Consider the following 24,715-nt stretch of genomic DNA (forward strand, 5'->3'; position numbering starts at 1 on the left):
GCCCTTGAACTGTTTTGTCTACTAGGTAATTCAAAAACAGTCTAACACTAATGTGTAAACATGCTTTCTTCTGTAAATTTATTTTACCCGTTTTGCTTGACTTTTAAATCACATTCCTACGTATGTCTACAACACAATTTAAAAATTGTGCTTAGACCTGATTGTGTCTAGTAGTAGTATTTATTATTTTTTTAAAAAGTTTTTTTCAGGCTCTTATTTTCTATCTCTGGCTGTACTTTCACTAATTATTAGCAAGACTGCGCTAGTTCCCTCTGGGAAATGTCACACTTCAGAGGTTTTAAATACAGTCTACTTGGATTTGCCTCCTGGCACTGAATTTCTGTATTAAGCTAAATACTATTGTATAGTTTATGTAAAGCAGGTTTTTCAAGTGTATAGTCTTGGTCTGTAATTCTGGAATGCTTTATAATCACCACAAGCCATTATTTGCATTATATAAATCATCAGTATGGATAGCAATAAAATGTTAAGATCACTTTAAAGAAATCCTATCATCTTTCTAAAAATTCTTGAATCATCCTGAATCATCTGTATAGTAGTATTGCTAGTAACCAATTAAAGTATTTGTGCTGTGGTTAAGAGAAACAAAACAAATTGGGATAGGGATTGAATTGAATGTCAAATTGAGATAGTTTATTAAAAATTTAGAAATGTTATTATTTGCAACTTAAGTCACATTTAAATGTGTATTAAAACTGTAGTGTTTTTTAAAGGAGAGCTAAAATTCTGCACTGACTAAAGTGAAATAGTTGCTTTTAAAATTTTAAATTTAACTTGTTTCACACAGAATATCATATTTTAAATAGCTGTTTTCAGAGAAGGCCTTGGAAAACCTCATTATATCCTGAGCTAATATTGCTAAAGAAAGACTTTTTATGTAACACTGAGATACTTCTCAATTTGCAAGGTGGTAATAAGGAAGAAAATAGCTATACTTTTCCCTATAAAGAGTAATAAATGAAAAGGACTAATGAGTGAGTATCAGTATCTTGCTAATAGTTTAAAACATGCTTTAAAATAGACGTGTGGCAATGTATGTTTTTTGGGTCTACTGATTATGGTAAATTTGTGACATGGAATGGAAAAATTGATTAATCAAACATGATTTCCTCTCAAAGCAAAAATAATTGAATTTTGGGGAGGATGAGGCATCACCACCACCACTTGGTGGCAGTTATTACCCGAAATTTAGGATTAAGCTTTTATGAATGAATTGACAGATAAGTCTAAACACCAAAAATTAGGGAAAAAAAGTAAATGTCATAGTGAAAAGTGTTATTTTGTATCCTGGTTTTAGTAAAGGAGGACACAACATTACAGTTAAGGCATGTTCTTCCATCAGTTTGTGGTACAAAATGGGTAAAGGAAATATTCCTGCTGATCAGTAGAAGGAAAAGTATAGACTTAGATATAAAGCATGAGAATGTGAATTTCCTAAACAGGTCTGTTGAACATGTTCCTCCTGTAAGTTCTTAAAAGAGTTTGTTTGGAAAGTAGAAGCAGTGATTCTGAATAGTTATGAAGTAATTTATGAGGGTGAATGAAGAAATCAGTTTAAGACTTAAACTCATATTGCTCTAATTTCTACTAATCTCTTCCTTGTTAAGCAGATATTAACATTTTTACTCAATATATAGTTTTTTTGATGATATATTTTGTAAAATGAGATACTATAACCTAAAGACAAAAATTGTTTAGCTACATTAGAAAAACGATGTGAATAGTAAATGAACTATTATACAAAACCATGGACTCAGGTATTCATTTATTCTTATTCTTTTATTTGAATAATATTTCATAATTATTCAGGAATTTAACACTTTTGACCAGAGGAACTTCCTATTTATTGAAGTTTTGCTTACCACTTACTTAGACTCTTGAGAGTCCCTTGGACTGCAAGGAGATCAAACCTGTTAGTCCTAAAGGAAATCAGTACTGAATATTCATTAGAAGGACTGATGCTGAAGCTGAAGCTCCAATCCTTTGGCCACCTGATGCGAAGAACTGACTCATTGGAAAAGACCCCGATGCCGGGAAAGATTGAAGGCAGGAGGAGAAGGGGACGACAGAGGATGAGATGGTTGAATGGTATCACCAACTCGATGGACATGAGTTTGAGCAATCTCCAGGAGTTCGTGCTGGACAGGGAAGCCTGCCGTGCTGCAGTCCATGGGATCGGAAAGAGTTGGACACAACTGAGCGACTGAACTGACTGAGTGCTCAAAACTATTTGGCTTGAAAGACAAACCTTGTAAAAAAGGAAATGGTACATCACCAAAGTTGCCCTTTATTAAGATCTAAGAAAACATGTTTCTTAAAAGAAACATTTGAGGGCAGACTATTTGGCATATTTTTAAAAAGCTGAGGAACAAATGCATACCATTCTCATTATTTAATATGGTTTTTAAGACTCTTGAGAAATTATGTATAAAGAGTGCTATTTGCCTGAGTTTTAGTCCATTTGAGTTTATCACCTCTTATGATGAGAAATACTGCAAGAAAACTCAAAGGCAGAGCTTTTAAAAAATAGCCTTTAATGAAAAATACACAAATACTGAATTCCTGAAACATGATTTGTACATTCAGCAAATCTTGAGCTTCCTTATGTAAAATAATCCTGTGTTTAATGTATGTGTATTTTTATTTATACAGACAATGAGACAGATCTATTTTACTTGACAGTAATATTTATGATGCTGACATCTTCATAGGGCTTATCTGTTTTGGGATTGACTTTGACGTTGGAGATCCTTTGTACGACTTCCATTCCTTTAGTCACTCGTCCAAACACTGTGTGCTTATTATCAAGCCAAGGCTGTATTGGAGGACAAATAGAAAATCTTGGTAAATCCTAAATTCTTAAATCACACCCACTGGATGAGCAAATTAAAAAGAATTAAACTTTGGCTTCATTTAAAAATATAATTAAGATTATTTTCACTTAGCTTTTAAGAGTAGTTTCCATGTCATAATAAAAATAAAAAAGCATAGTTAAATATTTAATATCTGCATCTTTTAGATCAAAGGGAGCTGGGAGATGTTTGCTAAAGCTAAGTTTCTTTGCAGTAACGTTACCTGCTCAAGAAGCAGTCTGGAATACTTTAGGCAGCATGTGCTCTGGCATCAGAGATAGGAGTTCAGACTCTGGCTTTGCTACTTACTTGACCTTTGGCAAGTTCATCAGGTCTCACTGTTTCCTCATCTATTTTTTTAAAACTAGCTTCCCTGGTGGCTCAGAAGGTAAAGAATCTGCCTGCAATGCAGGAGACTGAGGCTTGATCCCTGAGTGGGGAAGATCCCCTGGAGAAGGAAATGGCAACCCACTCCAGTATTCCTGCCTGGAGATTCCCATGGATAGAGGAGCCTGATGGGCTACAGTCCATGGGTTGCAAAGAGTTGGACATGACTGAGGGACTAACACTTTCACTTTCATAATGATACTAGAAGTATTGTGAATATTACATGAGATCATGTACCTGGAAGACAGACAGTAGTTATAAATTGTTTTCTTTATTTAATTCTAAAAAATAAAAGTTTTTGTAATTTTGTAGAACTGCATAGCAGCAGAGCTAGATATTCTTACATGTATTTCATCAAAGCTACAGTGTCATTGATTAAAAAGAAACTTTGGCTTCATTTTAAAATATAATTTAAAAGATATATTTTCACTTAGAAGCTTTTAAGAGTCGTTCCATGTTATAATAAAAAATAAAAAAGCTGAATGTTTAATATTTCCATCTTTTAGATCAATGGGAGCTGGAAAATGCATTCTGATTTCAGAGATAGAAAAATGTGGGAAAAACTGTATTAAAATCAGGAATTCTTATACTCTCATCCTACTATTCTAAAGATGAGGAAACAAGCCCAGAGGTAGAATAATTTGTTTTGGATTGTCCAACAAATAGTGCAAAGCTGACTTAAACTCAGCTTTATTACAAACTCAGCTTTGTATTTATTATAAATAAATTATTTAATTTATTATTATTTATTGGCCTGAATTACAAAAGTACTGATTATAAAGTGAAGTCTTGTTAGGTAATTTTACATTTTCCTTTCTAAATTGTTTTCATTTTTATATCCTAGAATATATAAATAATAGAGAATAATAAAGCTCTCTTTTCCACTGAATTCACTCTCTTAGATCAAAGCCCATGAATCTTTGGCTTAAATTCACCTGGAAAATGCCTCCAGGTGGCTCAAGTAGAAAAGAAACTGCCTGTCAATGCAGGAGAGATAAGAGACATGGGTTCGATCCCTGAGTTGGGACGATCCCCTGGAGGAAGCATGGCAACTCACTCCAGTACTCTTGACTGGAGAATCCCATGGACAGAGGAGCCTGGCAGGCTATAGTCCTATAGCTGCAAAGAGTCGAACATGACTGAAGCGACTTGGCACACACACATGCATGTTCTACTTACTGTTGGTACTACTGTTATGAAAAACTGGGATCCATTAGTATTCGATCCAGCATTGGCCATGCTGAGTGTATATGGTCTGTCATGTCGTAATGTTGAATGAAATTCATCTTCAAATTCTCCTCCCCATATACTTTCTCCTCCCATACCAGTACCTGTTGGATCTCCTGTCTGAATCATGAAGCCCTTAACAGAAAGTAGACAAAGTAGTATTACACATATTACATATATGTATGCTTTGGAGTCGTATATTTGTCAAGAGTTCTTTATATTCAATAAAATCTTAATATGTCATTCTATAAACTGGTTTTAAAGTAAACCCTTGGTTATACTTTAGATTATGTATTTTCATTGCATAACTGCCACCTTATCTCGATGATGGAAACAAAAATGTAAAGGTCTTTCCATTTATAGACAGGCACTATCTCACTCAGTAACTAAAGCCAATTAATAGTGTAGATAAGTTTTAGGATCTTGTTTAATGTGTTAGGTCTTACATAATTGGCCCACTCTTTTCTCTCCCCTTTCCCTAGACACTCTGAATGTCCTAGTCAGTCACTTCACTAATTCCTTCAGAACTCTGAAATCTAATTTTTCCTTCTGATATTTCTTCTGCCATTTCTGACCTGCCAGTAATCAAGAACTACCTCACTGCTTCTTACATTTCATGGAATGTCACTCAACAAAATCCTGGGCTGAATTCATTCTGTTCATCAGGTATTAGTGGTAGTTTTCACAGATAAAAGTGGCAACATAGCTCTTCTAATACTTAATCTTCTAGATCTAGACCTTATCTAGCTACTAGAAACAGGTTACCTTGGCTACTGATTTTATCTCAGCAAGACCCTTTACTCATTACCTGATCCTTCGTTTTAACTGCTGACAAAAGACTGCTGCAGTGTTTCTAAAAAGGCTACCCTGCTAGCTACCTTTTTAGAAAATCAAGGATACCTGTTCCTATCCTTGATTTTATATCTGATTTTCATGATCACCCATTATTCTTTTGACTTCCATAGTCCATTTTTCCTATTCCTAATAAATTGCTAAGTGTGAATGAGATTCCTTAGGTTCTAAACCTCGTTATACAATAACATACTTTTCCTTAAATCATATAAAATTTGCATAACTTACCTTAATTATGCGGTGAAATGTGTGTCCATTATAATAACCATTTCTGCTGTGAACACAGAAATTTTCCACGGTCTTAGGGCACCTAGTGAGACATATATTAAAAATATGAAAATTTAATGGAGCATCTTCGGAAAGTTTTCTTTGTAGTTTGGCTTCCCAATGGTATTTTCAGAATCTTCTGAATGTTTCAGGACAGTCTTTTTTTCCATAATTTCTTCTGATCTCAGCAGAAGCAAGAGTTGACAGGGTATATAGGCAGTAGCCTGTTCTTATAGTTTATATAATACACCATCTTTCTATCACAACTGCTTATTTTACTTGAATTTGAGAGTATTTAGGTTCCAAAGTCATTTAGTATTTTTAAAAAATATAACCATAGCACCATAACCCATTGTATATAGTTCCTGGGAAAGGTAATTTTCTTATAAAAACAATGTTATAGTATGGTGACATTTCCTGACCAAGGACTTATTCACTGCTATGACAGCTACTAAATTTAATAAACTTTAAATGATAGTCACACACTCAGATACGCTTTCTAAATAATATTAACTAATCTCATGAGATGATTTAATACTGTATATTATCATATAATAGCTCCCAATGCTGAGAATGGCAGAGAGAATCAAGAGAATCTTGTACCATCCACATCAGGGAATAGGCTTAGTGGATGCATGGGTTCTGAATACTTAAAATGAGATAGTCCAAGTGTCTAGAATTGCCTAGTTTTTTGTCTGGTGTCAAGATATGGTAAAATATTGGACATAAAACATTCATATCAAAATAACAAAGTACTTTTAAATCAAGGCACTGTACAAGATGTCTTCTTTTGGATCAAGAATAACCAGTCGTATTGCATTGTATTTGGTATTGTTTGTGCATTCTGCAAACTCAAATGTCAGGAAGGAAAAGTAATTATCCACCCCTTAAAGATTTGAGAGGAAAGCCAGTTATAACAAGTGAGCCACAAAACCTATAGTTGGCATGTGTAGTGGATGGTAGCGGTAATATACATTTGTGTGTCAATCTATAGTTTACATTTAGCACTGTCATATCTACTATTTGTCATAATAATAAACCTGTGAAATATGTTTATGTATATATAAAATTTTCACATTTCCTAATGTAACAATTATCAGAGAGCTTAGGAAAGATGCTTTATCTAACAGTTCAATTTTTCAAAATATCTTAAGTCAAAATAACAAGAAGTTGCAGTTTCTTCAAATATATACATTTACACTGGTATTTATTTATGACAACAGAAACAGTACATACTCAACAGGAAAGAGTTTGATGTGAATGTCTCCCATGCTTGTGTGGATAATGGCACTATCTGACACTCGTTTAGGTCCCTCAGCTTGAGTAGCTGCCATGACTTCTTCTTTAGAAGGTTTCTCATTAAAAACATCTCGGTCAGAATCTGCACTTTTTGTATCTTCTGGTTCTCGTTTAGTAAACTCAAGGAGGAAAATAAAAAGTGAGTAAATCAATTAAATTTTTCATCTGGTTAAAGTTTATGAACAAGAAAATTGCATTTCTAATGAAGTATTTGAGGAAACTAAGAATTTACATCAGAATAAATGCTTATTTATGGAATTGCTTCCAATCATAGGACGTGCAAGGCAGCTAAATTTCTACATTTGCCTAATGAGAAAATTCATATGATGAAGATGAATGATTTCAAATGGAATTTAATTTCTTTTTTGGTGAAATTTTTTGAGTACCCATTTAAAAACAGGCAGTTTTGAGGTAGCTCTCTGCTCTGCCTTCTAGTATGTCCTACCTAACCTGCCATCTATTGCTTACTTTTCACTATTTAGATTGCCTGAATTTGAACTATAGTTTGCCACTTAACTAGTTACATGACTTTGGGGAAGTAAATTCATTACTTTCATTTCCTTACTCATAAAAGAGGATGATAATAAAAACTACCTCAAAATGACACCTGATATGAAGATTAAATGAAGGATATAAAGTGTTTAGAGATAGTGCCTGACACATAAGGCAATATATACATATTAATAATTGTTATTACTGTGAACAGGACCTGGTGCTGGCAGGATGAGGATTCAAAGATCAATCAGCAGTGGACCTTGACCTCCTCTTTTGTTTTTTTTTTGACGGAGTCCCATCTGATCTATCTAAACCTTGAAGCTTGGAAGAAAGGATGTATAGTACATTTTGAGTGAAGCAGAAATCTCAGGATCCTCAAGGTCTACAGAGAATTGAGAAAAAACTTTCAGTTGTAAAATTCTGGACTTCTAAAGGCCTATTTCTTTTATTTGACTCTCAGTAAGCAGAAATCTGGAGAAGGCGATGGCACCCCACTCCAGTACTCTTGCCTGGAAAATCCCATGGATGGAGGAGCCCTGTAGGCTGCAGTACATGTGGTTGCTCAGAGTCGGACACGACCCACTCCAGTATTCTTGCCTGGAGAATCCCAGGGACAGGGGAGCCTGTGTCTACGGGGTCGCACAGAGTCGGACACGACTGAAGCGACTTAGCAGCAGCAGCAGCAACAAGCAGAAATCTTCTCTCCCTAAGAAAGGTGGATATTAACTGAGCTCCAGAAAGGTAAATCTAGTGCCCAGACTCTGTTTTGCCTAACGTCAGTCCTTGGTCTACTTGGATTGATTCCAGACTAAGAATCAACTAAGCCAGGTTGTCACTGCTTTAGCATATTATTCTCCAGTTACCAAAGAATGACATGTCTGTTTCACTACTTAATTATATGAATTTTTAAAATTATCTTGATTTAGTTCACATATAGAACTATTAAAGTTCAAATTTAATACAATTTTACTTTTATTTTATGGTACTGGATTTGCAAAAAGGGATATAACATTTGCATATATGAATACCATTTTAGTTTTATTTAAGAATATGTACATCTAATAATCCATGAAAATGTTAGCAGTATAAATACTCAGTGAGTGACTTAATTTTTTATTTTTCTATTTCTTCAGAGCTTCTAAGGAACGTGTGGTTTAATCAACAAACAAACTCTGGGGAAAGACAATTTTTAAATAAAATGGATGGAAAATTAAATTTAGTGTATATTAAGAATTATCTTTTATGATTTTTTTTTACCTTCAAAACAGTTAAATTATAGGTAATAACAAGAAAAAGTATTTTTCTTTAACATATATATTAATAAATCTTCAGCAGTGAATTTGAAAGTTTACAAGCAAAATTCTTATCTTAAAAGAATATATCCATTTTAGGCTAAAAGCTTGGCTGGAGTAGATAAACTGCTATTTCCCACATTTACCAAATGCTGATAACCTTTAGAGCATCACAGCTGTTTGTAAATTGTCAGATGAATGAATGAGTATCCTATAATGGGTCAGACAATTCACCAAACTCTGGAGTTTGGTATGTGAAGAAAACACAGTGCTCTGTATTTATGGATTTTATATTATCTTGAGGAAGAGAGGACAGTGTCAGGGACCCCTCCCCACCCCCCCAAAATCACTAAATTATTCCAAAAAGTGTGACATGTACACATGCAGGCACACCTATTCCAGACTTGATGTCAGGAGAGGGCTTCCAAGTTGGGATCTGAAATATGAAGAGGAACTGGGGAGAGGTTTGTGGCTGACAGAAGGAATAACCTGTGCAAACACCATCAAGTAAAAATAACATCAAGTCCTGCAAATGGGATCAAGTTCAGTATAGCCAATGAACTAAAAATGAAGAAAGATAAACTAGGAGAGTGGTTAATATATTAGACAGCTGGGGAGTCATTTAAGGATTTTAGGCAAAAAAATAATCACACCTGGGTTTTGGAAAGTCTCTAAGCATGAAAGACAGATACAGACGCAGAGGTCTCTACACTTTAGATTTTTCTGCTTGACTGAACAAAATTAGAACAGTGTTACTCCTAGATAGCTTAGTAGTTTGATTTTGAGCCCAATCATACTTAACATGCAAAGTACTTTTAATTTTTCAGAAAAAAAATATCTCTCAGGAATGTACACCACAGTAGCATCATTACAATGGAATCAAAAGGTGAAAAAAGATTTGTATCTAGAGAAGGAAATGTGCAAGTCATGTTGAAGAGTAAAAGATGAATAATACTAAAACAGAAGAATTTTTAAAAGTCCACAGGAAAATCAATTTTGGATGCAATTATTACCACAGCCACTTACTTCCTATTGTCTTAGACAGCACAAGCTGTAGAAGCTAGGTTGAAAACTTGTTCAAAACCGGATATAAAACAGTACAGAAATACTTAAACAAACCCTAGTTAAAGATTCTACAATACTAATGTTATAAGATGGAGTTGTTTAGAAAGTCTATTATGGCCAACATTCTCTTCAGTTGAAAGCACAAGTTAAAAAAATAAAACTCCAATCAAACTGGAAGAAACATCTCTTGGTATTGATACTTCCACATACCATATAAAATCTATTCTTTTTGAAGGATGTACAGACTATTGTTGGGTCAGCTTGAATATTCTGAAGAACGGGGTTTTCAGAAGCTTTCATTTCTATAGTAGTTGCAGCACGATGTTTTTTGGCTATTCCCTGGAACAAAGCCAATTGCATCACTCTAATATTTTCTTGCTTGCCTAAGATCCGCACACACCTGGAAAATACATATAATAAAATTATCAGGATTAACTCCAATTATACCAACTCTGCAGATAAAAGCTAGGAATCAACTCTCTTTTATTTTTGTACAAAATAACTTTTTAAAAAGTATTTTTCTGCCTCTCCCACTCCCCCAAAAAAGTTATTTTAAATTGGTAGGTATTTATAATTTTCAGATTAAAAAAAATAATTCAGTTAAACAGTTTTAACCTATCCCTATCGTTTTAATCTTTCTTCAAGCCTTCAAAGATTCTGTATTGCCAAGAACTACAATATAAATTTGTTTATATGTGAAAATGTACAGTACAAGACTTTTTTCCTTTAAATATACTTTAAGTTCTTTTCATTTACATTCAGTGATAGTATCTGATTATAGCAATTTTGTTCTAAGACCAAATGGGCTGTTTGCACAAAAGGCTTATTGTGGTTTCATGCATTTTAACTTCTGATTTTATGTCTAGCAGGATGTAATGCTGAATTCTGTGGTTAAAATATTTGGCAACATTTAACATGAAACGGGCTAATTTAAATCAATAAGCAAAAGACAGACTGAAACTTGTTAAAAAAAAAACAACAACAACTTGAAACTATGCATATCTTTCTTCCATTTCTTTAACAAACATGAGTGGAAACTTTTTACATAAGATTATAAACAACCAAAAGACCACAGAAAAATCCAGTCAAAACATTTGGTTAAGTTTAGACATCTGGGACCATTCCACTTGTCTTGGAACAAACAAAACTCCCATTGTTTCCCCAAAGGAGGAAATGGTCCTTTAGAAGTAAATTTTTTAAAAGCATATGTGATATTAAAGCTTACCGGTTTGTTTCTACGTTTATAACTTTAATGCCCAGCATTGTTCCATACAGCACGAAGTGTCCAGTTTCATCAAAAACTATATTAATTAATCTTACTGCATCCACCTTCTCCAATTCACGTTCTACAGCCATCCGTCGACCAAATTCCATGTCTGGTAGCTGTTGCCTCATCTGCTGCAGTTCAGTAAACATCTAGGAAACAAACCGTTATTAACAAAAATAATGTTACATGATAAAGGGAAGGAGAATTTAAATAAAAGCAGAGTGTCCATTAATAGCCACTGACAGTTTATGTGCTTATACATCTTCTTAAGGAGTACTCTATAAACACTACAAGCAGGAACTGCATTAGAAAATTCAATCATAAAAATAGTATTTATACTAACTGGTAATTCTAATTAAAAAAAATAAGAGTTAATATAACTACTGCTTTTTCTGCAGAAACAATATATATGCTGCATTTTATATGCCACAGACAGCACTTTCCAATATAAACCATATATGTAATTTTAAATTTTTTAGTAGCTATGTTAAATGAAATAAAAATGAACATGAAATTAATCTTTTATTCAACCCAATGTATCTAAAATATTATCAAAAGACATTAAGCAAAATCAATAATACTAAAAAGCAACATAAAGACATTAAAATATTAAGCAATATTTAAAAATTGAGATTTTTTTTCCTTCTTATAGTAAGTCTTTGAAGTCCAGTGTGTATTTTATACTTTTAGTCCAGCTCAACTTGGACTAGTCACATGCCAAGTGTTCAGCAACCCTATGTGGCTAGTGGCTATTAAGCCGCACAGTGCAGATATGGACTGTGAGACCGTGTTCCAGGATCATGGACCTGCCATTTACCAAGCACTTGATCTTATTTTGTATGATTTCACTAATTTATAACAATTTCATATTTCAGAAAATGTTTCAAGTTGTTTTGGGGCATCACTATGTATTTAATTATCATTAGGTAAATGTAATTTAGGATGGATGAATTTTATGAGTACCCTTTAGTTTGGGTATTTGGTTTACTTTTCTTTAGATATTTAATACACAACTTTCAAGATAAGGGTCATATCTTAGTTACTATGTACAGTCACACTACCAGCCTCCCCAAAGATGTGATCTTTACATTCAGTTTCCCCAACATTTAGGGCATAAAACTGCAGAAATCAAAAGTGGCTCTCTATCGTGAATGAAAAAAGGTCAGTCAGGCTTATGTCCCATCTACTACTTTTTAATCATGCTTGCATTAATAAAATCTCTGGTTTTTCTAGATGTGGAAAGAACAACAATATACGTAACTCCAGAAATGAAAAGGAGATATACATGTTAGGGAACAACATTAGGGTTTCTTGTTGCCAGTCTCTGAACTATTATTGCTTTACTCATTTGCCAGAAATAGCCTAGATGCTAGCCTACATTTTTGTAGTATGGGAGCCTTGATTATTTTGCTAGAAAGAAGATTCATTTTCGAGAAATAAAGTTTATAGATGGTCATCTGCCCATGTAAAAGTAATAAATGCTAATCTAACCTTTTAAGCACATTAGTATCTTTAAAAAAATTATTTTAATTGGAGGATAATTACTTTACAATATTGTGGTGGTTTTTGTCATATATTGACATCAATCAGCCACAGGTGTACATGTGTCCCCCCTATCCTGAACCCCCTCTCCCACCTTCCCATCCCATCCCTCTGGGTTGTCCCAGAGCACCAGCTTTGAGTGCCTTGCTTCATGCATCAAACTTGGACTGGTCATCTATTTCACATTTGGTAATATACATGTTTCAATGCTATTCTCTCAAATCATCCCACCCTTGCCTTCTCCCTCATAGTTCAAGTCTATTCTTTACATCTGTGTCTCTTCTGCTGCCTTGCATATGGGATCATTGTTACCGTCTTTCTAAATTCCATATATATGCATTAATACACTGTATTGATGGTTTTTTTTTACAATATTCTTTAATATTGCATCTCTTTAATAGCTGCATCTCTTATCATCTCATCATCTCTGTATGGCCAATATGCAGTACTCCTGATTAATAAAATACCAAAAGATACAACTTCACACCATCCAATTAAATTTGTCTATTAAACTAGGACTCTTAACTAGTTAGAACCCTTAACATGGAACTATGAGATACCAGTCATTAACTAACTAGTCACTAGCATTATTACTAAATTAATTGGCATTTGCACCCCCTTTTTTGGGCAAACTCCCTCATCCTGAATCTCAACTTCTGTCCTATACTTTGCTACTGATCTTACCACAATAATCCTATAATTTCAACAAATATTAAAGACAACAATGAAATAGTGTGAATTCAACAGCTCAGAGTATATGTGTTAAATGATTTGTATCCAGAGAATAGATTTGTTTTCTTAAGGAATCTAGCAAGAGTTGCAAATTGTGAAGAGTTTTAAAATTATAGTTAAGTTGAAGCCACCATTAAAGAAAACATCACAAGGTTTCTCCTTTTCCCAAAAGCATAATGGAAAGTGATATTTTTCCAATAAGAAAATGAGTTATGAGGATAATTTGACTAGCATACAAACCTTCCCTTTTGTTTGGATTCATATTCTTTCAGGCAGCTAATTCACCCAACTTATTACCACATCGCTAATAAGGTGACAGCATTTTTGAAGTACTTAATGCAAGGAATCTATTATAAACTGGTAGCTACAAAGACTGTAGAATTGACACTGTTGTACAATAAACACTATTGTTACAAAGATTTGACCCACAGACTTTTGGAATATTCAACATAGCCATAGCAGTTAGAGAACCACAAGATGGAAACATGATGAGACTCAAATATCCACAAAACCAATTATCTTTGCATGGATAAAAACTCATTCTAGAGCTACATGCTCTAATAAATACTTCTTTTCTTCCCCCTGTTTTTTGGCTATGCCAAAAGGCATTCAGGATCTTCATTCTCCAACCAGGGATTGAACCCATGTCCCCCTGCAATGGAAGTGCTGTGTCTTAAACACTGGACCACTAGCAAAGTCCCAATAAATTCTTGTTAACAGTTTTGTGTCAGGTATCATTCTTAGTGCTGGAGATTCAATCACAAGCAAAACATACAGGACCATAAATGACACACAGTTTAATCTACTGGGGGGAGGGGTGATACACATTAATCAAATAATAAGACCAAATGTTCTAAAAGAAAATAAATAGTGATACACTACCACATTAAAAAAAGACTGGAAGAATAGTGGAAGATCACTGGGGAAATGATTCTTTGAGATTTGAAGGATGAGTTCAATAGGTAAGGGGAGGAATAGGGATTAATGGGACTAGGGGTCACTCCAAGCAGGAGGGACAGCATATGCAAAGGTGCTGTGGTGGGAGACGTAGTCAAGAAACTGAAAGAAGGCCTGACTGGGTACAGCAGAGGCAGGGAGGGAGGTGAATTACAGCAGGAGGGGTACAATATGGTAGGCCATGATTTTGGTCTCCCTCCTAAAAACAACAGGTAGTCACTGAAAGAGTCAAAGGATGACATGATAAGATAATGTGTTTTGAAAAGATTCCTCTGGGTGGAGCATGGAGAACAGGTCAGGAAGAAGTTAGAATCGATATAGGGAGTAGGCCATGCAATAGGCCAGGCAACAGATTATGAGCTATGGTAGTCACAGCTGTGCTAAAAGGAAATGTATGTATTTAAAGTATATGTAGAAAGTAAAATTGATAGGACTCATGATGAATTAAATAGATGGGTAAGGAAAAACAGTTAAAGATGACTCAGATTTCTGGCTTGTGCTAGCAGATACATATTGGTGCCATTCATAAAGACAGCAAAAATAAAAAAATAAAAGGATAGGGCCAGGTCTGTTTATAATAGAAGGCTGGAGAAATAAATTTTTAAGTAGTCATATAGAAGGCAGGAGTGAAAAGAATGAGAAGAGAAGGAAGCCTAGCATGGGTTTTGAGGATCTCAAAAGAATGTGCTTTCAAACAACAAAACGACAAAAACAGCCACGTAAGTGTAAGAAAAACTGGCTCAGAAAATATCACATCATAAACCTATAGAAGAGAGTTTTAAAGAGTAAAAATGCAAGACAGCAGACAAACAGTATCTTTAATGTGATAAGTAAATTAATCATCAATCTAAATGTCCATGTCCAGAAAAAAAATCTTTTAAGAAATAGCACAAACTAAAGACATTTTCAGAAAAGTAAAATATGATCAAATTTATATGGCACTTACACTTAGTGATTCATCAAAAACTCTCATGAGTTTTCCAGTTAAGAATCTGAAAATTCTAACTTTTCTGTCAGAACCAATAGTGGCTAATTTCTTCCCATCAGGTGAAAAACATATGCTGGTTGGATAGGCCTTGCACTTGGCAAATTCATATAAATCTGTGTCAGTTTTATATTCCCAGTTCACATTTTTGGGGAATTTATACTCATAAGGAGGACCGGTCCAGTATTCAATCATTCCAGATTTGTCAGAAGACACTACTGCTTTGTAAACAGGGTTTAGCCGTATCTGAGTAAGAGGTGATGTATGGAGTTTGTCAAAGATATGCAGTGGCTGGTTATCTCCTCGACCATCATAAATGAAAATTTTTCCTGTACTTTTCTCAGAAGCAGCAACTGAAGATATGGCATCCCCCGGGCAATAGATCCACTCACACTGTCCAGGGAAATACCTAAAATAGTAAAGAATTGAGGGGGATAAGAAGAGGCCAAAGCAAGTCATAAGCATCCTTACTCATTCCCATCACCAAAAAACGTCCCCGCCAGTGATTCAGCCAGTTTTAGATTCTTTGATCAAACGTAGCAGCAAGATACAGAACAGGGAAGAATAGGAAAAGTTACTAATTTTTCTCCTTCTGATCTCATAAATGAATGATAATAACTTCTGAGGACTGATCAAACCACAGGAAGAGAACTCACACAGCAAGTATTTACAAGGAAACTGAAACAGACCTGGTTCTTAAAATATTCTGAGGCTTTTTTTTTTTTGGATCTCGATGTCTCTGTCTATGTATGTGCTATTCTAAGTCACTTCAGTAGTGTCCGACTGTTTGGGACCCAATGGACTGTAGCGTGCCAGGCTCCTCTGTCCATGGGATTCTCCAGGCAAGAATACTGGAGTTGGCTGCCATGCCCAGGTCCTCCAGGGGATCTCCCCTACCCAGGGATCGGACATGCATCTCTTATGTCTCCTGCATTGGCAGGCAGGTTCTTTACCATTAGCTCCACCTGGGAAGCCCCTGTCTATATATACCTTACTTTTAAATAGGTTAGCGTGTTAGTATACTTTACAAATCCACTCTTGAAATATTTAAGGTCAAAATATTTTAGTCATGGCTTTGCTCAAAAGAAAAATGTTCAGATATCACTCTCTCATTATCAGTAGCTTGATCTTAATACTATGAGCTTTGAACACGTTACCTGATAAAGTGTAAAAGAATTGGACAAATGTAAGGCAATGGCACCCCACTCCAGTACTCTTGTCTGGAAAATCCCGGGGACGGAGGAGCCTGGAAGGCTACAGTCCATGGGGTCGCTGGGAGTCGGGACACGACTGAGTGACTTCACTTTCACTTTTCACTTTCATGCATTGGAGAAGGAAATGGCAACCCACTCCAGTGTTCTTGCCTGGAGAATCCAAGGGACGGGGGAGCCTGGTGGGCTGCCGTCTATGGGGTCGCACAGAGTCGGACACGACTGAAGTGACTTAGTAGTAGTAGTCATCAACATACTAAACTTATATATTCAATTGTGTGTTTTCTCCTTCAAAATCATCAGTCTGAGAAGTTACAGTTACTCCAATGACAGAGCTGATGCTTAAAACTTTCTGAGGACTCTCAGAATTTCTATAAAATCTTAAAAGACACAGGCATAGCTTGGAGATGTTGCAGGTTTGGTTCCAGATCACAAAAATTGAAAATTGCAATAATGTGAGCCATATGGATTTTCTTTGGTTTCCCAGTGCACAATAAAAGTTTGTTTACACTACCTGTATTTCTATTGAAGTGTGCAATCACATTATGTCTAAAAAATTACATGTATATATACATATCTTAATTTAAAAATACTTTATTGCTTAAAAAATGCTAATTATCATGTGAGCCTTCAGCCAGTTGTAATCTTTTGTAACAGTAACATCAAAGATCACTGATCACTATAACAAATATAATAATAATGAAAAATGAAATATGAGAATTACTAAATGTGAAATAATGACAGAAACTGAGCAAATGCCGTTGGAAAAATTGGTGAGTACAGACTTGCTCCATCCAGGGTTGCCACAAACTTGTTATTTGTCCAAAAAAAAACAAAAAAACAAAACACAGTGTGTGCAAAGTGCAATAAAACAAGATATGCCTGTTCTCTTTCAATACCCTGAAAGATGGCAAATGTTCAATATATATTTGATTAAAAAAACAAACAGCTAAAGTCTGGGGGAAACAAAGCTGGGAATATGACATATCAATAGGTATTTCTTTTTTCTATTTTTTTTTAAATTTTATTTTATTTTTAAACTTTACATAATTGTATTAGTTTTGCCAAATATCAAAGTGAATCTGCCACAGGTATACATGTGTTCCCCATCCTGAACCCTCCTCCCTCCTCCCTCCCCATACCATCCTTCTGGGTCGTCCCAGTGCACTAGCCCCAAGCATCCAGTATGGTGCATCGAACCTGGACTGGCATCTCGTTTCATACATGATATTTTACATGTATTTCTATTTGTAGTCAAAAAATAAGTTCTTATCATAAATAATGAGACTGACTTCTTTTAGTGGTTCATAAACTGGTTTTGAAGCAAATTCCCAAAAAGTACTGTCACATACTGAATTGTGTAGTTCTAATCCCTACCTCCCTCCAATTCACACCGTGAAGCCCTCATCCCCAAAGTTACTGTATCTGGAGAAAGGCTTTTAAAGAGGTAATTAAAGAGGTGAGAAAGGTGGGGCCCTAATCCAACAGGCCTTGGCCTTCTTAGAAGTGGAAGAGCAAAATATTCCCCTCTTTCCCCTGTACTTAACGAGGACAAAGTGTGAAACCCGGAAGAGTCCTCACCAGAAAACACACACTGTTGGAACATTGATTTTGGACTTTCCACCTCCAAAAGTTTTGTACTTTCCAATCTCCTCATTGGAAAAGACTCAGATGCTGGGAAAGGTTGAAGGCAGGAGGAGAAGGGGACAACAGAGGAGAGATAGTTGGATGGCATCACTGACTCGGTGGACATGAGTTTGAGTGGGCTCCGGGAGTTGGTGATGGATAGGGAAGCCTGGCGTGCTGCAGTCAATGGGGTCGCAAAGAGTTGGACACAACTGAGCAAGTGAACTGAACTGAACCTCCGGAAGTTTGAGAAAATATATTTCTGTTGCTTAAGCTACACATCCCATGGTATTCAGTTTAATTTCGTTACTGTACAGTCTAACCACATAGTTTGGGTATCAATATACTTTAAAGTTTAAAATCACCAAGAATTCCAAAAATGCGCGTAAGCCTTATAAAAACACAATGCTATATTACTGAAATAAGCATTACTAGGAAGTTAATTTAAATGCCAGTAAATCAGACATGATGGATGCTCATTAAATTATTAAGTAGTGTAAAATGGATATAATTAATCCTTGTTATGGTGCTACTTGGACATTTCTGTTGTAATTAATGACAAAACTCACAGCAGAAGCCCACAAACAACATCATAACAAAGATTCATAATACTTAATTTTCCCAAACAAAATCTAAAGGCACATTTTTAATGGAATGGTAATATATTCTGTTTAGAAATACCTATGAAATGGTGAAGTTTAGTTCAAGAATTCTTTCATTAGGTTAAAAATATATATATATAAACACACTTTAAAAAAGACTCACCCAAGCTTCAGCATATTGATCATGTCAAAGTTCACTACATCAAACACCTTCATTGCTTTATCATCACCCACGGAACAGAATAAAGCTCCCTCAGAGCTAACCGCAATACTCTCAATAACTCCTATTTAAAGAAACCAAATCAAAACATTCTAGTAAACATAAAAGAAATGGATATAATTAAAAGGAAACAAAATTTTAAAAGAAACTTTAATCAATACAGTTGAAATGAGAGCCAAAAAACAAAAGAAGTGAAATTCTTACCTAGGTGACTACGGAAATGTTTAACAAATTCAATTCCCTCTTCTATTTTTTTCCAGAATTTAACATGTCCATCGTGACTAGCAGTAATAATAAAGTCTGTCCTGCATAAAAAATTGTAGAAGTTACTTTCTAAAACAGATGCAAAAAATCACTTTGTGCCCCGAAGCCAAATATTTACTGAGAATCTTGGACTCTTAAATAACAGATTACAAAAAAAATCTTCCTTTATACAAACCACTGTATCACTGTATTAGGGTAGACATAACATTGCAAAATTTGAAGCTCTTTTCTGGATATCATAACAGCTACTGCTGCACTAATCTTATTTATTTTTCACTGGTGTATAATTGCTGTATGCCAGTTGTGTTGTGTTAGTTTCTGCTGTATAGCAAAGTGAATTAGGTATATGTAAACATGTTCAATATATCCCCTCTTTGTCACCACAGAGCACTAAAAAGTTCCGTGCTGCACTAATTTTAAATTTAAGAGCTAGGATCAGGATTGAGGTAATCTTGACATTAAAAAAGTCTCACAAGGAATCACTAGATCATAGAGTCCTTTAATGCTAAAATTACCCCACAGGCAGTCTTCTCACAGGGAAAATGTACTACCTTTCAGAAGGTGATAAATAATTAAATCCCAACATACTACTCACATATAAAGCAAAACTCAATGTAAGTTTGTTTCAGATATTATCCAAGGTATTTTGGTTAAGTACCAACATTTTGTACAGTATAGCCTCTCATCAGTTATATAAAAATAGAAACCATTTGTTGAAAGCTATTAAATGTTGAGTACTCTACATACATTATCTTAGTTATAACCATCTTTAAAACAACTCTATAAGGTGAATATTTTTCACCATCTTTTAAAAAATAGGAAATAGTTTAAAAATTTTAAATGTATTTGCCCCAGGTCTGTAGCTGGAGAAGAGCATTCAATATTGGGTTTGCCTAACTTCAAAACACTAGGTTTCTATAAAATCTTCAAAAATCTTTCCATTATAGTCTGCTGCCTTAGGTTAAACAAAGAAACCTGGAGTGATAGAAAGCTAGTCCTATATGCTGACTTATTAACTGACAACTTTCTACTAGGAAAAGAGCTAAGATTTGGTCAAAATTATCCCATATAAGGAATATAAAGATATTTAAATCTTTTAATTGTCTCCAAGAGGTCAAGAATAAACTGATCCAAACAGCAAAGTAAATCATCTACTTCTTTCCATACTCACTGCCAATATCATCTCAGCCACCATCCTAATTCATCTATGATTACTGTATTAGCCTCCTAATTGCTTTCTCTGTATCCATTCTTGCTGTGTTTGAATCCATTCATTTCACCACAACCACAGTGATCTTGAAGTCTACACACACACAGACACATGTATACACATATGTGATGTTATTCTCCCAATCAGGTTCAAAATCTATACAAGAAATAGAACACTGTGGGATTTCTTGCCTTTTTTTCTCCAGCCTCAACTACCACTTAAACCCCTCTAAACCTGTTTCCTTATCTAGAAAATGTAGATGGATACTTAAGACTGTTAAGATAAATGGGACAATTAATGAAAAAGCCTTGATACAGGACCTAGACATAATATGAGCTCAACAAAGAGCAGAGTATTACTATTCCTTCTACAAAACCCTATTCAGGTATTTTAAAGGTTCTCTGACATTTCCAGAATGTCTTGGATCTCATCATTTTCCCTATTTGTACTGAAAAGGCCAGCTACCAATTACTCCCAAATTAACTAATATACTCTCCTTCACGGAAACTCTGACACTACCTGGATTATCCCCTATTGGCATCTGTCTCCAAAACACATGTACACAAACTAGGGAATTTGGTCTTAGAGAATGCATCTTTGTATGATAGAGGAAAGAGCATGTAGGTCTTTATTTAACAAATTATTTCAAAACCTATGGAATGAAATAGAAATCCTCAATATCCTAAAGCTACTTCTACAATTCACCTCAAAACTGAAGTATTTAAAAAAAACAATAAACTTTTCAGAAAAAAATACAGACAGACTTACTTGGTGCACACCACATGGGTGATAACATCTCTATGCATGTAACTGCGCTCATACATGGATGCACTGGGGAGATTATCAAGATAGACTTTTTCAAACTCTAGAACTAAGGGAAAAAAAGAAAGAAAAATATTTTTAACAACTGGAACTAGATAATATTTTGTATTTCCTTTTAGATTTTAATTTCTCTCAATTCACACGTAATGAAAAAATATCCAGTGTCTGTTATGTCAGTTGTAACTTATTATTTCATAGTACTGAATAGCACCGTTGTTTATTTGGTCATGAATCATTCTCAGGTTTTATACATATGCTTAACTGTGTCCCAGAACTTAAGAATTGAGTGGCTCTGGCTTAATATACAAGTTCCATTAAAAGAGAAAAACCATAAGTTTCATGAAAATATTGCAACCAACTTTCCAACCATATAGATCCAATTATTACTGCTAATTTAAATAAGTAGTAAGAGGTCAGAGGCCATCCAGAACATCTCAGTTTATCTTGAAGGCAATGATCCTCTTTGAAGTCACTGATACTAGGTTTGAGTAAATGTAATAAATGCTTAGATTTCTGGAGCTGAGAAAATCCTAGAGAATGTCCAGTTGAGTGCTTCTCAAACTTTTTCCAAGGGCAAAACATTTTTAAGAGTGGTAATCTGAGGAAATATTTCATGATATGAGCTATAAAAAATTTTACTAGTAAAAAAATGACATACCTAAAAACAACCCAATGATGGCCAAACATGCCCATAAAAAGTTCGTAAATTAAGCATGATCGTTTCATGGTTTTTCATCACTGCTATTTAGCAAGCTAAAAGTTGTGTCCAACAGATTATGTCTCTCTTCATTTTCAGTTAACAGAACTTCCATTTTTATATGGGAATATTAACATCCAGCTATAGTATCTTCTTCACCTTCTCTGCAGTTAGGAGTGACTAAGTACCAATGAAATAAAAGTGGAAGTGTTGTGTAACAGTCAAGAAATCTCCCTCAAGAGTTGTGCCGTTCTTTCTTTGCCCCATCTGACAGTTTAAAACTTGGAGATAACCATGAAGGACAAACATGAGGTCCATATCCTAGTGATGTTGGGGCATTAAACTAGGAAGGAAGAACCTTTGGAGCCTCCATACCAATCCCAGACTGTCTACTTTAGGACTTTTATCTTTATTGTCATTTTGGATTTTTTTTTTATTTATTGTCATTTGGATTTTTCTGTAATATACAGCTAAATTTAATCCTGATGGATATTCCTTTTGCTGTTAGTTCACTTGTTGAACAGATATTTACTGAGAACAAACTAGGTTCCAAGGGACATGGACACGAAGAGTTAACACTGTCTTGAGAAAACCATCATTGATTGGTAGAGCCATATAGTATATGATATATATAGAGAGAGCGCCATATAAGGTAGAGCCATATAACCATTTATAGTATCTTTCTGAAAATGTGTACAAAAGCCCAATGTCCAAAGAACATGTTAAAGGGGATGGTTTCATTTCTACTAAGTTTTAAACCCTATCCTTTTAGATAAAATCTTCAGTGACATTTTCTAACATTTCATACATGTTTTTGAATTTCAACTTCTTCTTTAAACTGAATACACTACTGATTAATTTGAATAAGCATCTGTCTCAACTGTATTGTTTATAAGCTCTTTGTTTCCTAACGCTAATATCAGCACCTTGATATTTTTGGACTTTTCCATTTCCACTCATTTCCACAAAAAGGGACCTGATATCTAGTGCAAGAAAATAATTGTGAACATACACATAGTAATATTCATTCGTTCAATACTTACTGAGTACCTGCTATATGGAAAGCACTGTACCCAGCACTGGAGCAAAATAGGCATGGTCTTTGCTCTTATATGCTTACAGTCTTAACAGTGAAGAGAAACATTCATCAGACAATCACATGAATAAACATACAATTTTAAAATGTAGCAAGTGCAATGAGGAAACAATTGCTATGGAAACATTTAACTTAAAAGACTTTGCAGTAAAAAAGGTAATTGCACTTTAAGGGTGTTAAGGAACAATATTCAAAAAAGTAGCTTCTTCAAAATTTGGATACATAAAATTTTGCTGTATCTGTATCCAAATTGTATTCAAAATTTAGAACCATAAAAATGTCACTCTGATAAATACATCTCATACTTATGATCAATGTGCTTTAGAAACTCAGCCCAGACTGGAAAAGTCATAGGTTTTCCAGAGAAGGTAATAGCTGAGCTAAAGGTTGAACGACAGTAGGTTAAGTGAAGTGGGTGAGGAAAATTATTCCACCTTGTGACACCCACGTAGACATTCGCAATTGTAAAAGGGCATGCCCCATTCTCTAGTGTTATATAGTATGGCTTGGACAAAGAGTAAGGAGGATCAAAGGTTTGGGAGAGGAAGTAATGGAAATGTGCTGAAGGAGGAATCAAATCAAGGGCCTTACATGCTATACTAGGGAGTTTGGACATTGTTCTAAAAATAATGAGAAATCACTTAAAATTTTTAAGTTGGAAGAGTAATTAAAGATTTGAGCTTTCAGAAAGATCACATTTTAATGGTCTTATACGTTTAAGGAAAACATTCCAAAGAACCTGAAAAATAAGAAAATTTAATGTGACCCTTTTACCAACATCTCCCCCCTTTTTTGGACCACCCTTTTTATTTGATAAAATTTTGTCACTATTACACGCTAGTCGCAAAATGCTTCCGGCCATGATATCTCAAGAGTATGGTGTGAAAACCACAGATCTTGGTTTTTGGATGAAAAACTTGTAATCCAGGAAAGTTTTGTAATTGTCAGAAAACTCATTAGTGGTGGACTCAGGAATTAAATTATCCTTATCTATTCCTTAAGACTCTAAATAGGCACCACCTTCCCGGGTGGCCAAATACACTACCACCACTCTTCAACTAAAAACCTGAAATAGAAACGGTTTTCTTTCCCACATCTGCTAAATGGGGTTATTAAGACTTCCAACCTCATACGGCAGCTGTACGGATTAAATGAGCGGTGCCAAACACGTAAGTAATGGCAAGTTAGCTTTAGCCTCTATTGTAACAAACCAGAGATTGTTAGATACTATTAAAAAGACGCTTTACTCTGTCCAAATCACTATTTCGGAGTAGAGAACGGCCAGAAGTGAGAACACGACCCTCTGTTCCGACGACACAAATCCCCACAATCACACACCCTCCGTTTTGGGGTCTGGTTTGAACTCTCCCACTCGGGGGACACAGTATTTCGTCTCGCCCTGTGCCTGTCTCTGTAGCTACCTTTCCTCTTCTTCGCCAGTGTTGCCTCTACAGGTAAAGGCCCAACCCAGCGCTCTTCATTTTCTTCTTCGTTCTCTTGAGGCACTGCCACTACCGGCTCTCGAGCGCTGAGTTCCGTTTTTCCCGGTTCCTCCGGGTCCCGGCGCCTTCTTCTTCTCGGCTGTGAATCACTACCACACTCGGCCGCCATGTTGTCCGAACCGTCAGAAAGTGCGCGACACTCACAGCTCGGCTACCAATCCCGAAGCCGCAGCGCGGCCTTCTCGTCAGCGGCCGAGCATGTTCCAGGATTGGCTGGAATGGGTG

The 24,715-nt window shown here is 35.2% G+C and overlaps 1 protein-coding gene across 2 annotated transcripts; it reads right to left on the reverse strand.

The window, feature by feature from the left end:
• Window positions 1-2,532: 2,532 nt before the first annotated feature.
• PPWD1 (peptidylprolyl isomerase domain and WD repeat containing 1) lies at window positions 2,533-24,605 on the reverse strand. Of its 2 annotated transcripts, NM_001046231.1 has the most exons (11): window positions 24,410-24,605; window positions 21,142-21,244; window positions 19,104-19,204; window positions 18,843-18,963; window positions 15,202-15,649; window positions 10,983-11,173; window positions 9,968-10,157; window positions 6,843-7,024; window positions 5,568-5,649; window positions 4,440-4,622; window positions 2,533-2,836 (listed from the first exon to the last, which is right to left on the reverse strand). In NM_001046231.1, the coding sequence occupies exons 1-11, from the start codon at window positions 24,597-24,599 to the stop codon at window positions 2,693-2,695; spliced, it is 1,935 nt and encodes a 644-aa protein (NP_001039696.1). In that variant the 5' UTR covers window positions 24,600-24,605; the 3' UTR covers window positions 2,533-2,692. The 2 variants fall into 2 exon arrangements, with proteins under 2 accessions (NP_001039696.1, XP_010815024.1); XM_010816722.1 differs by lacking the exon at window positions 24,410-24,605 and having other exon boundaries at window positions 2,535-2,836; window positions 18,843-18,889; window positions 19,182-19,204; window positions 21,142-21,193.
• Window positions 24,606-24,715: the final 110 nt, after the last annotated feature.

This window comes from Bos taurus, chromosome 20, assembly GCF_002263795.3.
Source record: "Bos taurus isolate L1 Dominette 01449 registration number 42190680 breed Hereford chromosome 20, ARS-UCD2.0, whole genome shotgun sequence".
Lineage (NCBI taxonomy): Eukaryota > Metazoa > Chordata > Mammalia > Artiodactyla > Bovidae > Bos > Bos taurus.